This window comes from Mauremys reevesii, linkage group 19, assembly GCF_016161935.1.
Source record: "Mauremys reevesii isolate NIE-2019 linkage group 19, ASM1616193v1, whole genome shotgun sequence".
In the NCBI taxonomy this organism is placed as follows: Eukaryota; Metazoa; Chordata; order Testudines; family Geoemydidae; genus Mauremys; species Mauremys reevesii.
The window spans coordinates 3,851,384-3,867,614 of record NC_052641.1 but is presented as its reverse complement, the minus strand read 5'-3'; the positions used below and the strand labels follow the sequence as shown (position 1 = coordinate 3,867,614).

Below are 16,231 nucleotides of genomic sequence, written 5' to 3'. Positions count from 1 at the left end.
TGGCAAGACCCCTCTGGGCAGCCCCATCCCTACGAGCCTGGGCTGCTAGACAGGAAAACAGTGGCAGGGGCCAGTCATCACCTTGCCCCCAGTGTAAATCTGTGCTGGGAACACAGGAACTGCCAGGCTGGGAAGGCCTCTGGCCCCTCCAGCCTGGGCCTGTCTCTAGCAGTGGCCAGCACCAGATGCTGGAGGGAGAGGGGGGTTTATAACCCCTCAATGTACAGCTACATCGATCTGTATGTGGTACTGCATGAGCCCCCCTGCCTCCCGCCAGCACCTCGTGCCCTGGAGGAAGCTCGGAGCCCCCCAGCCTCCAGCCCTGGCCCCAGTGGCAGTAGCTGATGTGACTGTCCCGAGAGGTAGGAGAAGCCTAATGAAGCTGCTGTCTGAAGCGCTGCGTTTAGCGAGGTGGGTCAGCTGAGCCACTGCGCCTGGGGTGGCTCCCTCAAGCTGGCACAATGACAGCTCTGGCCTGTGCCACAGGGGAGCGGGCAATGCCAGGCATGGGGCGACGTGGGGCTGGGACGAGAACCTGCAATGCCGGTCACCAAATGCTGGTCACTGTCCCCTTCCACTGGCCTGGGGCAGAGCCAGGGGCTGCGAGTTCTATGGACCCGTGGTGCCCGGGCTCCAGCAAATTCAGGGCCCAGGGTCCTGGCTCCACCAATGTTCGGGGCAGGGTCTGAGCCCTTCCCACACCCCAAACCCCTCATCCCCAGCCCCCACCACAGCCCACACCCCAGCCAGAGTCCTCACCCCCTCTGCACCCCAACCCTCTGCCCTAGCCCTGAGCCCCCTCCCACACCCCAAACCCCTCAGCCCCAGCCCCCGCCAGAGCCCACACCCCAGCCAGAGCCCTCACCCCCTCTGCACCCCAACCCTCTGCCCTAGCCCTGAGCCCCCTCCCACACCCCAAACCCCTCAGCCCCAGCTAAAGCCCTCATCCCCCCACACCCCAACTTTCTGCCCTAGCCCTGATCTCCCCTCACATCCCTCATCCCCAGCCCCAGCCAGAGCCCTCATCCCCCTGCACCTCAACCCTCTGGCTCCACCCCAGAGCCCTCATCCCCTGCCCCCACATTGTGCAATATAGGGAAACTGTTAAGCGCTTACTGTTTCCAGTCCATTATTTTTAAAAATATATATGGGTTTACAAGGCTGGGGAGGGGGCGGGACTTGGACCCGTTCTGGGCACCACCAAAAATTATACAAACCTGCCGCACCTGGGCAGAGCAGCAGGTTCCCAACCCCGCCTTGGCCGCCATGTTCGGGTTGGTAGGGGCCAGCTCCTGTCTGACCCTGCAGCGCACAGCAGCGTACATGTGTCACAGCCGCCCCTGGCCTTTCCACTCTGACACTGACACACAACTGGCCAGGACCTGTCCTGGGGTACAGCCCCCCTCCCCGTGGTCCTGTAGGAGCTGCAGAGAGAAGCCAGCCAGAGACCTCCCGCAGGCAGGCGCCAAAGAGGGACCAGACTCTGCGCGGTGCTGGCTGGCACCTTGCGCCAACCGCCCCCCCTCAGTCCTCACCTCAACATCCCCCTGCCCCCCTTTTCCCGTGTAGCTGAACCCACCCCCTGCAGCCAGTTCTCCCCTCACTGCCCCCTGCTCAGACTGCCCGGCCCTGAAGAGCTGTGTCTGGCCAGCCCCAGCCCCGGTGGGCCCTGGGCACTACCAGCCCCGTACCTGGCTCTGGGCAGCTGCCGGCCTTCAGGTGCAGATCATCGAGGGCGACATAGGAGAGCTCACCCCCAGCACTCACCACCTCGAACACGGCCTGCCAAAGAGAGCAGGGAGCAGGGTCAGGGTCAGGCCGGAGGCCCAGCCAGAGCTGACTGGACACTCATGCAGCCTGGAAGGGAGGTGCCAGGCCCACCCGTGGCATTGGTCTGCCCCATCTCCCAGAGCCTGATAAACCCCACGGGTCTCAGCCAGGCAGCAACAGCCTGGTGCCCCAGGACAGCCCAGGTCTGCTGCAGCCTTCCAACCCCCTGCTGGCCACGGGGAGGCGCGTGGTGGAAAACCTACCTAGGCTAGATGAGAACCCAGCTCCGATGGAGGACTTGCAGGCCCAGTCCAGCCTCCACCCACGGATGGCTGCCCGCGGAGTAGCCGGGGCTGGGGAAGGCCCTCAGAGCACATCTCTGCTTGGAGAGCGGCTTCCAGGGTTAGGGCACCAGGGCTCTGGAGCTCCTCTCTGACTCAGGCTGGGATCTGACTGATCACCCTGTTATTTAGAGGCACTGCCAGCACATCAGAGCGCCAGTCAGGGACCAGGTCCCATGGCTGTCTCACCTGCCAGTCCTCAGCCGCTTGGACAGTCACTTTACCATAGCGCCAAGCATCCCCCTGCACTGAGCTCACGCTGAACAGCCTCCGCTGCACCCCCTTCTCCTTCATAAACACCATCAGAGAACCTAGCAAAAGCCAGAGACAGGTGACATCTCCTGAGGCCACCCACTGGAGCAGAGGGCAGGGAGCAGTGGCACCACCAAGCCCATGGCACTGGCAGTGTTAGTGGGAGCTTGCACCTGGGCACCAGTGGGATTTGTTCCTGGGTCCAAGCTCCCCACTCTCCTACTCACACTCCCTGTGAGGTCACGGGCGGGGGGTTGGGATGCCCAGTTTACCGCGAGGGAACCAAGCCCTAAGAAGGGCCGTGGCTCACCCAGCAAGTGTGTGGCTGTCACGGAGTGTGGGGGAGTCAGGGCCCTGCACCCCACTTCCTGCGATTCACATGACTCTCAGCCAGCCAGTAAAACAGAAGGTTTATTAGATGACAGGAACACAGTCCCAAGCCGAGCTTGTAGGTACAACCAGGACCCCTCAGCCAGGTCCCTCTGGGGGGCAAGGAGCTTAGACCCCAGACTTGGGGTTCCCTGTCTCTTCCCAGCCAGCCCAAAACTGAAACAAAAAAACCCCTCCAGCAGGCTGTCCCCCTCCTGCTGTCCCCCTCTCCCTTTGTCCAGGTTTCAGAGTCGCAGCCGTGTTAGTCTGTATCCGCAAAAAGAACAGGAGTCCTTGTGGCACCTTAGAGAACAATTTGTTAGTCTATAAGGTGCCACAAGGACTCCAGTTCTTTTTTCCCTTTGTCCAGTTTCCCGGGCAAAGGTGTCACTCGCCCCACCCCCGTTCCTGGCTCAGGTACCGTCCCTACCTAAAGTCACCCCCTGCTCTCCCATCCCCCCATGCAGACAGTCCCAGTAAAACTAAACAACATTCCCAGATCAATCCACCCCGCTCCCTCCTGCGTCACAGTGGCAGAGCCGAGACCAGAACCCAGGACTCCTGACTCCCAGGCCTGGCTTCAACTGCAGACCAGCCTTCCTCTACAGCCTCTGCCCCTCCCTCCACTGCCCAGCATCTCTGCACCCGCCAGCCCGAGGGGATCAAAGGGGCGGGGCTTCCGGGCTCACCTGGGTCACTGGGGCTCAGCTGGTACCAGAAGCCCAGGCACTGTGGCCCAGTCAGGGGCCTGTACTGCCCAGAGCTCAGAGTGGCTGCTTGCCCACGGGGCAGGAAGCTCTTGCTGGTATCGACAATCATGTAATATCCTGTGGAAAACAAAATCCAACAGCCTGGCAGAGAGTCACTTAATCACTCCAGGCCCAGAACTGAGACCCCTGGGCACAGGGCACAGCCATGGACCCTCCAGCACCAGCCTCAGTCAGACCTAGGGGCACAAGGCACAGCCATGGACCCCCTCATCACTCCCAGCCCCAGTCAGACCCCTGGGTACGGGGTACAGCCATGGACCCCTCTCCCTGGTAAGGTCTGAGGCCTTTTTCTGCAGCCATATTAGGAGAGCAGCAGCCAGGAGCCAAGAAGCAGAAAGTCACATCCTCACGTTCCCTCTAAATTACATTAAAACAATGTCATATCAGGCTGCTGAGAAGGCTCCTGTCCTAACAGCACCCACCATCACCAGCTAAGCAAGGAATCTCTTACGATATTTAAAGAAAACGTCGTTTTCTGGCATTCTGTCCGGCAAGGAATCACTTAGCTGCAGTGGTGGGTCGTGAAATCTCTCTTCTGTATTGTTTTGCCTTTTTACTTCTCTATTATTAAGGCTAAGATTGTGTCATGGTTATTTTTAGTAAAAGTCACCGACAGGTCACAGGCAATAAACAAAAATTCACCATCGGAGCTGTGACCTGCCGGTGACTTTTGCTGCTGCAGCTCCATGGTTTCCCCCACCACCTTCAGGGCCGGCTTTATTAACTGCGGGGCCCGATTCGAATGCCCGGCGGTGGTCCGGGGCTTCGGCGGCACTTTGGCAGCAGGGGGTCCTCTGCGGGTCTTCCGCGGCACCGAAGGCCCCCCCCCCCGCCGCCAAAGACACCCCCGCTGCTGAAGACTCCAGAGCAGACCCCCCACCGCTGAAATGCTGCCGAAGACCCCAGAGAGGACCGCTGCCGGGTGAGTAAAAAAAATAATTAAGATGGCGCCTAAGGCGTGGGGCCCTCTTAGGCGTGGGGCCCGATTCCTGGGAATCGGGGCAAATCGGCCTAAAGCCAAACCTGACCCCTTGGTGGCTGGGAGCTGTGGGATTCCCCCGTGAGCATATTGCCCAAAGAGAAAATGGGGGACCCCCAGCCGCCCAAAGGAGGCGTCCCCGTCCCCCCGCCCGAGGTCCGAGGAGGGCCCCCTCAGGAGTCTGTCACCTGTTGCTGGAACCTTGCAAGGGGCCCCCTGTCGCCTGTCACTGGAACCCTGCCAGGGCCCCGCTGGCTGCCAGCTCCAGAGTCCCACAGTCCCTGGGGCTGAAGCAGAGAATGTCAGGGAGGGTCACTTCCATCACCTCAGTGACATAAACCCAGACTTATCCCGTGTTTAGCTGAACGGTCTCTGTCTGGTTCTTTGACTGTTTCTGTTACATAACTAATTTTGCAATGTATAACTCAACCAAGATGGCGGGGTATCGTTGGGTAAAGAACTGTGTCACAATATATTAAGACTGGTCAAAGAATTATTTTGTAAACTTTAGTAAAATGGTTGGTTAAGGCACAGCTAAGCAGGACTCAAGTTTAACTATGTAAACTGGAGTCCAAAAGGAAATTCTTTGGATTGGACCAACTCCAGGACACAGCCCAAGATCAGAGCTGCCGGACCTCAACACCCTGCTAATTACACCTGCAGAAGCTGGAGTCCCCAGATGACCTGATCCTGCCTGTCCACCAGGAAAAGTTCCTCTGCCTTATTGGGAGTGGTGAGCATTGCCTGCTTAGCAAGCATGTTCTGTTTTGGTAGCTGTTAACAGAGGTTAAGGATATTACTGTGTAAGGCTCTTTCACTGGTAAAAGACCCTGCAAATCCACAAAAGATTATGCCCTGAGCAGTGGCAGATTTAGAGTTAGTGGGGCCCTGTGCGCAGCTTCATTTTCAGGGCCCGACCCTCAGGATCCAGCCAAGAAAAAGAACATTCTCTCTTATCTCCCCACCATTTTTCATTCTTTTTGTCTTCATCCTCCTCCTATATTATAAGTAATAGGAAATAAATGAAAATAAAGTGAGGTACCTTGATTGTTTTTGTAGTCTAACTTTTTTTTTCACAGACCACTTGAAAATTGCTGAGGGTCTCGCCGGACCACTTAATGATCTTTCCAAATGTTGTTTGTACCGTTAGCTAACTATTGTAAAGTGCTTTGGATAAGAGCGCTTTATGAAAAAAAACTTAATAACCTTTCCTCGGTCCACCTGAGTGGAGTTCCTAGACCACAGTTTGAGAACTTCTGGTCTAGATGAAAGCTTGTATTTGCATTACGCTAACATGAAAAATGTTTAAAAATAAAAAGTATAGATGATGCATGAATGGAAAAATAAAAGTTAACTTCCTCTGAAGAAACTTATTCAATCTGAAAAAAAAATTATTCAGATAGCTTTTTTTCTACACACAATCGTCAATTAAGTCATCGTAAGGAATATTTTGTAAAGAGGCACTTTCAATTGTCAATATTGCCAACCTTGTCATATGTTCCTGACTCATCGTATTTTGCAAATAATTTTTAGCTCGTTTCAATACAGAGAAAGTACATTCACCAGCAGCATTTGTGACAGGTATTGTTAAAAATATTTTCAAAATGGTTTCTACATTTGGAAAAGTTGCCTGCAAACCATCACATACAAATCTATACAACTCGAAGCACAGCCCTCACCATTTTCGATGAAATGAATGAAATGTTTCACTTCATCTTCAAAAAAATTCCCTTAATTTCTTACTGTAGTGGCTTTTAGCATTTTCATCCATACTTCTGTCAAAAAACACGCAAAATAAATCAACAGTTTTCTTTAGAGATTCACCTCTACTCTGCAATTACACTATTAGTGTGTCACAAATAACATTGATGGTCTCAACGATGATCTTCTCTTTCCCTTTTAAATTGATTTCATTGTGTCTAGTTTCATCAAAAAATAACTTCCTGCTTTTTTTACACTTCTCATTAGATATATCAGAGGAACCTATATTTTCTGTTTTCTGTTTCATTTTGAACTTCCATGACAAAACTTTTAATTAAGGTTAACAATTGTATCAACCTTTTGCAGCGATTTCCTGCTAAGGATTTTGCTTCAGTTTTTGCATGTGGTTTTTCAGCATTTGATGTGGCTATGTCAAATAAGGTTTTCTTTATATCATCATAGCTCATTTTCAAAGCCAAAATAGCATCTGCACGAGCAGACCACTTGGTGTCACAAATTCTTTTGACTGTCAAATGTTTCTCATTTGCCTGCTCCAAGCGTGATTGTAGCATCCTCCATCTATGCGTGGAAACCGGAAAAAAGGCATACACATTTTGAACAAAGTCAAAAAAATGTGTAGCTCCCTCACAAAATTCGGCTGCAGCATTGCAGATTAAATTTAAGGAATGACTGGAACATGGTATGAATAAAGCAGAGGGGCTTGCATCGTTCAGTCTTGCCCGTAGACCTGAATATTTTCCTGCCATATTTGCAACTTTATCAAAGCCCAGGACAATTTTTGATGTACCAACCTAAATTTGCAATTACCTCCAAAACAGTTGTCTCTAGATTTTCAGAAGTGTGGGATTTTAGTGGGACAAAACAAAAAAAACACTCTACAACTTCACCATTGCCGGTCACATATCTTAACATTAATGTTAATTGGGCTACATGACTCACATCTGGTGTTGAATCAATTATTATTGAATAGTACTTGGCATCCTTTACTTCATCAGTGAATTGGTTTCTGAGCCGCTCTGCCATTGTAGTGATGAATTCATCATAGGTTTGGTGTATTAAAAAGTTGGTCTTCCCTGAGTCACAATACTGATCATTTTTCCAATGTTCTTTGAGAAATCGTCAAATTCACTAACATATTCAAGGCAGGTTAAAAAATTACCTTTTTGATTTGACAATGATGACTCATAGATTCATAGACTCTAGGACTGGAAGGGACCTCGAGAGGTCATCTAGTCCAGTCCCCTGCCCTCATGGCAGGACCAAATACTGTCTAGACCATCCCTGATAGACATTTATCTAACCTACTTTTAAATATCTCCAGAGATGGAGATTCCACAACCTCCCTAGGCAATTTATTCCAGTGCTTAACCACCCTGACAGTTAGGAACTTTTTCCTAATGTCCAACCTGAACCTCCCTTGCTGCAGTTTAAGCCCATTGCTTCTTGCTCTATCCTTAGAGGCTAAGGTGAACAAGTTTTCTCCCTCCTCCTGATGACACCCTTTTAGATACCTGAAAACTGCGATCATGTCCCCTCTCAGTCTTCTCTTTTCCAAACTAAACAAACCCAGTTCTTTCAGCCTCCTTCCTAGGTCATGTTCTCTAGACCTTTAATCATTCTCGTTGCTCTTCTCTGGACCCTCTCCAATTTCTCCACATCTTTCTTGAAATGCGGTGCCCAGAACTGGACACAATACTCCAGTTGAGGCCTAACCAGCGCAGAGTAGAGCGGAAGAATGACTTCTCGTGTCTTGCTCACAACACACCTGTGAATGCATCCCAGAATCACGTTTGCTTTTTTTGCAACAGCATCACACTGTTGACTCATATTTAGCTTGTGGTCCACTATAACCCCCAAAATCCCTTTCCGCCGTACTCCTTCCTAGACAGTCTCTTCCCATTCTGTATGTGTGAAACTAATTGTTCCTTCCTAAGTGGAGCACTTTGCATTTGTCTTTATTAAACTTCACCCGGTTTATCTCAGACCATTTCTCCAATTTGTCTCATCGTGTCCTCTTAGAGGTAGTCCCAAAGAAGACAGCAGTTTGACCATGGCAACAACACATCTCAGCACTTTCCTCCAACAAGAACACTTCTTTTCAAACTGAGCCGATAACACAGAATCAATTCTTCCAGATAATTTACACCTTTGAACGAACTTACACTTAGCATTAATATGAGCGTTGGAAGTTTCATGATCAGCAATATGTCTTGCAACATTTCTCCAATTAGAGTGCCTGTCGAGAAATGTTTGTTTTCCTTCACTATGGTCAGGGAATAATTTGCAAACATAACAGTAGCCTGCCTCAGTGATTTCCGAAAAAATCAACCGCATTCTCATTTTTCTTCATCCTCAGAAAATGGGACTCATGAAGACCTCTAAATTGCTTTCATCGTGCAACCTCATACTCTTTTCTCAAATTTTCCATATTACCTACGTTTTTTGGTTTATTTACTAAGAAATAGTCTATCATATCCAATGCAATAGATTTTGGCCATAATGCAATGTCTTCAGGGTAGGTTTCTTCCCTTACTTTGATAAAATTACCAATATTTTGTAGTTCCATTGTCACTTCAGAGTTCACTTGTTCAACTTTTGCAGTTGTTGTGGTATCCCCACAACTCGGCAAGTGATCAGATAGTTCAGATGTTTCCTTGCCCATACTTTTGATGAATTTCCACTATTCAATACTTCAAGCTTTTTAAAATAAGATGACAAACTGTCTTTTTGCTTAGTTTCGTCTTCTTGCCTCGCCTTCATTTTTTTGCGTTTTTGACTGCCAGACTCAGTGTCACTTCATTATTGCTAAAAAACTGACCTAGATTTTAGGCAGATTAAAAATGTCTGAAAGAGCAGGGGCTGAGCCACAGGTGGGGCTGGGTGGGCTGTGGACCCAATTAGCTTTAACACCATTAATCTCGCGTTTTTATCAGGCTCTGTATAAACAGGATTTTGAACCATTACATACTAGTGACAAATCACGGGCATCATTGCAAAGTGCGGGGGAGGGTGCTTTTGTTCAATTGGATAATTGGTCAAGCAGACAGACTTTGATTGGCAAATGACAGTTTCCCTTAGTTGCTGTTATGCTATTGCCGAGACAGCGAAAAAATGGCAAAGCGAAATTCTTTGCTAGACTACTTCAAACCCCCCATTTAGAGCACAGTTTGCAGAATAAGTTCACAGACTGCGGAAAGCCTGGACCACTTCGCAACCTCCAACGCTTATTAAATTCAGTCATTTGTCAGATTTGTCTTGCATTTTGGGGCCCCTGTTGTTGGGGGCCCCGTGCCACTGCATGGTTCGTTTGACAGTAAATCCACCCCCGGCCCTGAGCCCTAAGAACTGGGTAAGGCTGGGGGTGCCTAAATCGACTGGGTTACACCTTGAGCCCTAGGAACTGGGTAAAGGTGGGTGCCCTAGAGTGTGTGGGTAACACCCCAGCACCAGCCCTGGTCAGAGCCCTGAGCATAGCCATGGATGCCCACCCCCCAGCACCTGCCCAGGGCAGACCCCTGGGCCTGGGGCACAATCAATGGACACCCCCACCCCCCAACACCAGCCCTGGGCAGACCCTGCCAGCCCTCCAGCCAACCAGAGAAGGGACCCGGCTGCAGGCCCACCATAAGGAAAAGCCAGAGAATAACTGCATCTTCCAGTGCACCTGAACCAGCACAGACCATGCGGGCTGACAGAGCTCTCCCTGTTACCCGACCAGGCACCTCCTAGAGTCCAAGACAATGGGATTGTCACAGGGGCATGACTACTATATTGCACCCCCTACTGGCCCAGCATGGCACTGCCAGCACTCCCTGCCTCAGTTTCTCTTCCCGAGGTGTGTGCCCTCAGCTTGCCATGCACCAGTCTGGGGTGGAGCTGTGGCTTAGCCCTCCAGCCATCTTACAACAAACATAACCCCGGGGTGGACGGGAGGGGAGGGGGAGAAAACCAAGAGTCCAAACTCAAATGTTCCCACCAAACAGAAAGTTTCCTCTGCCCTTCGGGACTTCTTCACCCGCCCTCCGGCCCTGCTCCCAGCCCCTTTCTATGCTCAGCACCACCTGGGTCCCTGGAGTGCCCTTTTCCTTCCAGTCCCGGCCTGTCTTCTCCCTGCAGTGCCAACTAGCGAGCAAGCCCCCACATCTTCTCTTCGAAAGGCTAGAAGACCCTTAATCTGGTGCCTGACCTGCCTCAGCCCACTCCTCAGGCTGGGGAGGTGTGACTGGTCCCTGCCAGCCACAGCACAGCACCCTGGCTGTTTGCACTGGCTCAGTGGAACCACGAACCCAGGAGATCAGCACGGCCACCTTGGAGTGCCCTGGAAATGGACTGGCTCAGCCCCACCTGGCAGTGCCACAGGAGCTCCCTGCTTACCCATCCCCCTCCTGTCCCGTGTCCTGGTCCTCGGCCCTGCCCTGCAGCGTCCATGCTGCAGCATTCCAGCCACTCACACGTGGTTTCCCCTGCAGAGCTCAGTGTGCCAGGCACAGCCATGGGCCTGACAATCAGTCATGGGCATGTGGGAGAGCTGTGTTCTGCAATCAGTCCCCGGCACCTCATGGCACCTTCGTGGCTGGCCAGGGCCCTGTGCTGCAGGCGGCGTGCAGTGGCTGTTTGCCAGGCCCAAGGAAGGCAGACAGGCCCCCACAGCGCTGCAGGAGCACAGGGGCTGCATTACCTCGGGCTGTCCGCGTGGTGTGGTCAGTGGGCGGGCCGGCGGTGGCAGTGCCCGTGGCGTTGCTCTGCCGTGCCCAGGTGTACTGCCAGTTGGAGGAGAAGCCACAGGCATTGGCCTCGAACGAGCAGGACTTCTGGGGACCACAGGCTCCAGCTCGCACGGTGACATCATCCAGGGCCATGTTCCCCAGGTACCCGTCACGGAGAGCCTCGAAGATCAGCTGTCAAGGAGGGAGGCACACAGCACTGAGCACGGCCCCCATTGTCACCGCCTCTGCCTATGCTCACCACTGGAGGGCGCCATGTCAGCACCACGCCTGCATGGGACAGGATAAAGGGTCCTCAGAGGTATTGGGGAGGAGCCCAACGGCCACAGAAATCTGTGGAGTTAGACACCTAAATACCCTTGAGGGTCTGGGCCCAAGTGACCCCCCGAAGCAGCTGCTGCCGGGGCTGCAGCCCAGGCGCCCTGTGGCTGGGTGAGCAGCACAAAGCCTTATGGAGCTTGCATGGCAGTGCCCTAGGCTCAGGAGTGTGGCACAGCCTTGCTGTTGGCACTCACTGAATGCCAGCAGTGTGCCTGGTGCTGTACAGACATGGAGGCAGGCACAGTCCAGGAGGGGCTGGCGGTGACCCAGCATGGCACTGGGGCCAGCAAGGCCGGAGTCCTACCCCTGGCTCTGCAGTGACTCCCCACGTGCCACGGCAGAGCCTTGAGCACTGAGGGAGGAGGCAGTGTCTCGGGGGCCTTACCCGGTACCTCTGGAGAGCCTGGCGACTGAGTGTTGCGAATCCCAGGTGCCACGTGCTGCCATGAGAGCCCGTTTGGGTCCAGAGCACCGTCTCCGGCTCCCCATCGTGCTGGATCTTTAGGTTCAGCGTGCCTGGGTTGGAACTGGAGGTTAGGGAGCCCATGGGAATGGGCAGGTGACCAGCAGGTGGGGACAGGCACAGAGCATTCCTAGAGCACCTGCCAGACAGCCAGGAACCCTCTCCCCACTGACCTGCAGCCAGCTCTGGGGGGTGTCCACTGGCAGGCAGGGGCAGCCTCTGCTGGAAAGTGACATGGGAGCTGCATTGGCAGAAGGGACAGGAGCCAGGGTTTTACGTCCCCAAAGAGAAACGTGCCACTGCCTGGCACTCAGTTCATCGCCCCGGAAGGGCTGGGCTGAGCAGCTGGGACTGGAACCGGTGGTTCTCGGGAGCTAAAGCTGGTCTTGCACCCCAAGTGCTGGGCCCCCATAAAACAGCCACCCCGGGCCAGTGGGTGAGGGAGTCTCAGCAGGGCTGGGGGCTGTTCTTTTTGGGGGCACTGGGAAAGGGAGGGAGCCATGCTGGGAGAGAAGCTCCTCGTGCTGGGGAACTCTCTCTCCCAGCCTGCACTGGGGCAACCCACACAGCTGGGACCTCACTCCCGGAAGGGCGAGCACCAGGGTGACCCACATAGCAGGGACATGTCCCTCTCTGCAATGCACCCACCCACGCCCCTCACCCTGGCCTCATGGGCAGTGCCCAAGTGTGTCCTTGCCAGAGGCGCTCTCTGTTGAATGCACAATGCCAGGCATGTCAACGGGCACCTTCCTGGAGGAGATGGGGAAGGATCTGTTTCTCCTGCCCCATGCAGAACGGGCACAGCCCAGCCCAGCCCCTGGAAGCCCTATCATAGAATCTCAGGGTTGGAAGGGACCTCAGGAGGTATCTAGTCCAACCCCCTGCTCAAAGCAGGACCAATCCCCTGACAGATTTTTGCCCCAAATCCCTATATAGCCCCCTCAAGGATTGAACTCCCAACCCTGGGTTTAGCAGGTCAATGCTCAAACCACTGAGCTGTCCATCCCGCTCGCAGGGAGCGACTTACCACTCTGAGGGCCATCCAGGCGGTACCAGAACGAGAGGCACTGCTCTCTGGTGGGAGGGTCCTGGGGGTAGGTGATGAGACGCGCGCTCAGGCCCCAGGTACTTTGGGCGGAGAGATCCACGGACAAGAAATAGCCTTTCAGAAGCAAACACAGCCCACTGTGAGAGCTGGAGCAGCAGGAACCAGAGCAGGCAGGTATCTACAGACACCCGCCCAGCCAGGGCGGCACTAGACATTTTGATGGCCCAAGCACGGCATCATGCCTCAGGGGGCGCTCTGCTGCTCGCCGGTTGTGACATTATTGATATAAATTGGGACCATATAGAACATGGGTTGCAACCAAGGTCCTGTAGTGGCACCAAATCTTAGGTAAAGGGGTTCATCTAAGGTGTCTAAGACCAGGTTATATATTGCTGGTTATGATTATGCTGTCTGTGTGCATGTATCATTTTTAGTTGAAGTTATGTATATTGGCTCTATACTGTCTGTATTTCAAGTTGGTGCTGTGCTTCTGGGAAACATCCCAGACAAGTTGGTGTTAGCTCTTCTTAGCCTGCTTGATGGCCCATTAAGGACCACCAGCTACACAATTAACCCATGGAGAGAAGGCAGACACGCATGCAGGACTGGCCCATGTGACTCCAGACTCCATTTTGCTGTAATTTTCCACAGTGGGGACAAAGAGGTTCTTACACCTGGAAAAGCCTATATAAGGCTGATGCCTCATCTCCATCTTGTCTTCAATCCTGCTTCTTACCTCTGGAGGGACTTTGCTACAAGCTGAAGCTCTACACCAGGGACTGAGGACCCATCCCAGCGGGGGATGTTCCAGAGACTTAATCTAAACCTGCAGTTTACTCCAGCACTGCTGCAAGCCTGAACTAAGAACTTTGCCATTACTGTATGTAATTGATTCCATTTAACCAATTCCACCTCTCATCTCTACCTTTTTCCCTTTGTAAATAAACCTTTAGATTTTAGATTCTAAAGGATTGGCAACAGCGTGATTTGTGGGTAAGATCTGATGTGTATATTGACCTGGATCTGGGGCTTGATTCTTTGGGATCGAGAGAACCTTTTACTTTTATTGGGGTGTTGGTTTTCATAACCATTCGTCCCCAGGACGAGTGCACTGGTGGTGATACTGGGAGACTGGAGTGTCTAAGGAAATTGCTTGTGTGACTTGTGGTTAGCCAGTGGGGTGAAACCAAAGTCCCTTTTGTCTGGCTGGTTTGGTTTGCCTTAGAGGTGGAAAAACCCCAGCCTTGGGCTGTGACTGCCTTGTTTGAGCGATTTGTCCTGATTTGGCACTCTCAGTTAGGTCCCGCCAGAACCGCATCGTCACACCGGTCCCGCGGCTTCGGTGGAGCCACGGGACCAGCGGACCCTCCGCAGGCAAGCCGCCAAAGGCACCCTGCCTGCCGCCCTCCCGGCGACCGGCAGAGCGCCCCCCCGTGGCTTGCTGCCCCAAGCACATGTTTGGCGTGCTGGGGCCTGGAGCCGCCCCTGCGCCCAGCCCTCCCTGCACGCAGCCCCAGCTTGCTACAGCCACAGGCCAAGCCTCGCCACACCAGCCTCACTCAGATCTTGGCAAACGCCATTACCCCAGCCCAGGTGTATTGGCAACCCCTGTGGGCTGGAAAGGCAGCAGATGGACGCAAACCCAGCCTCTCCCAGCAGAACTCTGCTTGCTCCCTACCAGAGTCCTTGCCTTGCCCCACGGCCCAGGCATGCCCCCCGCACTCCACAACTAGGGGCCCAGCTTTGCCTTCTAAAGTTCCTGGCCCTCAGCTCGCCTTCAGTGGGCTGAGTTTGGAATGGATCCCAGAGCCACCGCTGGGTGCAGCTCTGAGACCAGCTCCACGGGGTAGGCCCTGGAGGAGGGCTCCAACCCACCCCATAGCCGAGGAGTTTCTGGGGCAAGCCCTCCGACTCCCCAGCAGGACCCACCTGTGCCTGTGGTGTGGTCAGAGCCCAGCCCCAGCCCTGTGCCTCGCGCCCACTCGAAGCCACCGCTCTGCTCCTGGTACCAGCCGCAGAGCCCCGTCTCAAAGTTGCAAGACAGCTCTGTGCAGAGAGGAAAGGCCAAGTTGTGAACAAAGTCAGAGACTGGGGCGGGGGCTGGGGCCGCCATCCCGCAACCAAACTCCTCACTCCTGACTCAGCCCCACGTCGGAGCCACGTTACAGCTGCTATGGTCCACCCCCACCCCCACTAATTTCAAAGAGCTCTTAGGTCTAGTGGCCAGAGCAAAGGAGCAGGAAATTGAGTTCCTCTGAAAGGGCATCAGGTTGAGTGGTCAGAGCAAGCGAACTGGGAGTCAGGACTCCTGGGTTCTATGCCAGCTCTGCTGTTGCTTCACTGGGTGACCCTGGGTAAGTCACTTAATGTGCCCGTGCCTCAGTTTCTCCATCTGGAGTTGGGGTGAGCTCCTTGCTCTGAGCTCTCCAGATGGAAGGAGGTGGAGCCCTTTGTGGGTTACATGCCCTTCTCTCTGCCCGGGAGGAGGAAGAGCAGGCTCCAGTCCTTGCTGGCTCCTGGTGGCCTCCCCTGCCCCTTTGGTGGGCGCCTCGAGCACGTAGCAGGCCTGGGGAATCCGGCTCACCCCCTGCAGGGCGGGAGCAGCCCAGAGGGCACGTGGTGGCTGCAGGAAGGAATGTCACTTGGGCATGATCAGAAGAAAGGGCACCCAGGGTTCCCAGTCCTTCTCCTGCTCACGTGCTGCTGGAGACGCTCTCGGCATCAGCCCCTGCATGGGCACTAGGAATGTGAATCTGAGAGGGTGAAATTCTGGTGCTAGGACTAGACTCCTGGGCCTAGATCTTCAAAATGATTTAGGTGCCTAACTCCCACTGACACCACTGGTCCCCAGCCGCCTGCAAGGACAGCCCTGCTGGCATGGGCTGGCCCCACAATCCCCAGGGGATGGGAGGAGCAAACCTGGGAGAAGGGCAAGGGAGGCTGCAGGGGTCAGAGATCACTGGCTCTGGGATGAGCCTCCATCGCCCACCTCAACTCGGTGCCCAAGATGGTGGAGTCCCTGTGCACTAAATCCAATACCATGGCAGTGCAGGGACCTCCAGCCACAGCCTGTTGTTAACCTGGTGGTAGTAACTAACTACTGGAAAAGAGCAAATCCTGCACCTGGCACCATCTGGAACCAAGCCCCGGAGCATGAATGGGTCAGGGCTGGTGAGGCCCCCCATCCTGGGCCAGCAGCAGAGCAGGCCCCCGCTGGCAGAAGTTGGTCGTGTCCCATTCCCGTCTCCCTGGGGGGTCCTGCGGTGCTCAGGGGAGAGACGTACCCGAGGCGTCTGGAGGGGTAAAGCGGGGGTCGCAGTTCACAAAGGCAACATCGTCCACAGCAGCACTCTGCCCCACGGGGCCTCGCAGCTTCACCAGAGCCGTCAGCTCCAGCTGAGGGGACAGCAGCCCTGGTCAGCACCATGGCGCCACACACGCCCCAGCCTGGCCCCACAGTCCCCTGCGGACA

At 54.1% G+C, this 16,231-nt stretch overlaps 1 protein-coding gene across 1 annotated transcript in view; it reads right to left on the bottom strand.

The window, feature by feature from the left end:
• Positions 1 to 16,231, bottom strand: part of MAMDC4 (MAM domain containing 4) — a 41,210-nt gene that overhangs the window by 8,267 nt on the left and 16,712 nt on the right. Inside the window, exons 9-16 of the mRNA XM_039506977.1 lie at positions 16,044 to 16,155; positions 14,689 to 14,805; positions 12,739 to 12,873; positions 11,634 to 11,764; positions 10,882 to 11,101; positions 3,422 to 3,559; positions 2,301 to 2,422; positions 1,692 to 1,782 (exon numbers count right to left, since the gene is read on the bottom strand). Coding sequence (XP_039362911.1) covers positions 1,692 to 1,782; positions 2,301 to 2,422; positions 3,422 to 3,559; positions 10,882 to 11,101; positions 11,634 to 11,764; positions 12,739 to 12,873; positions 14,689 to 14,805; positions 16,044 to 16,155 — 1,066 coding nt within the window. The remainder of the gene's footprint in view (positions 1 to 1,691; positions 1,783 to 2,300; positions 2,423 to 3,421; positions 3,560 to 10,881; positions 11,102 to 11,633; positions 11,765 to 12,738; positions 12,874 to 14,688; positions 14,806 to 16,043; positions 16,156 to 16,231) is intronic.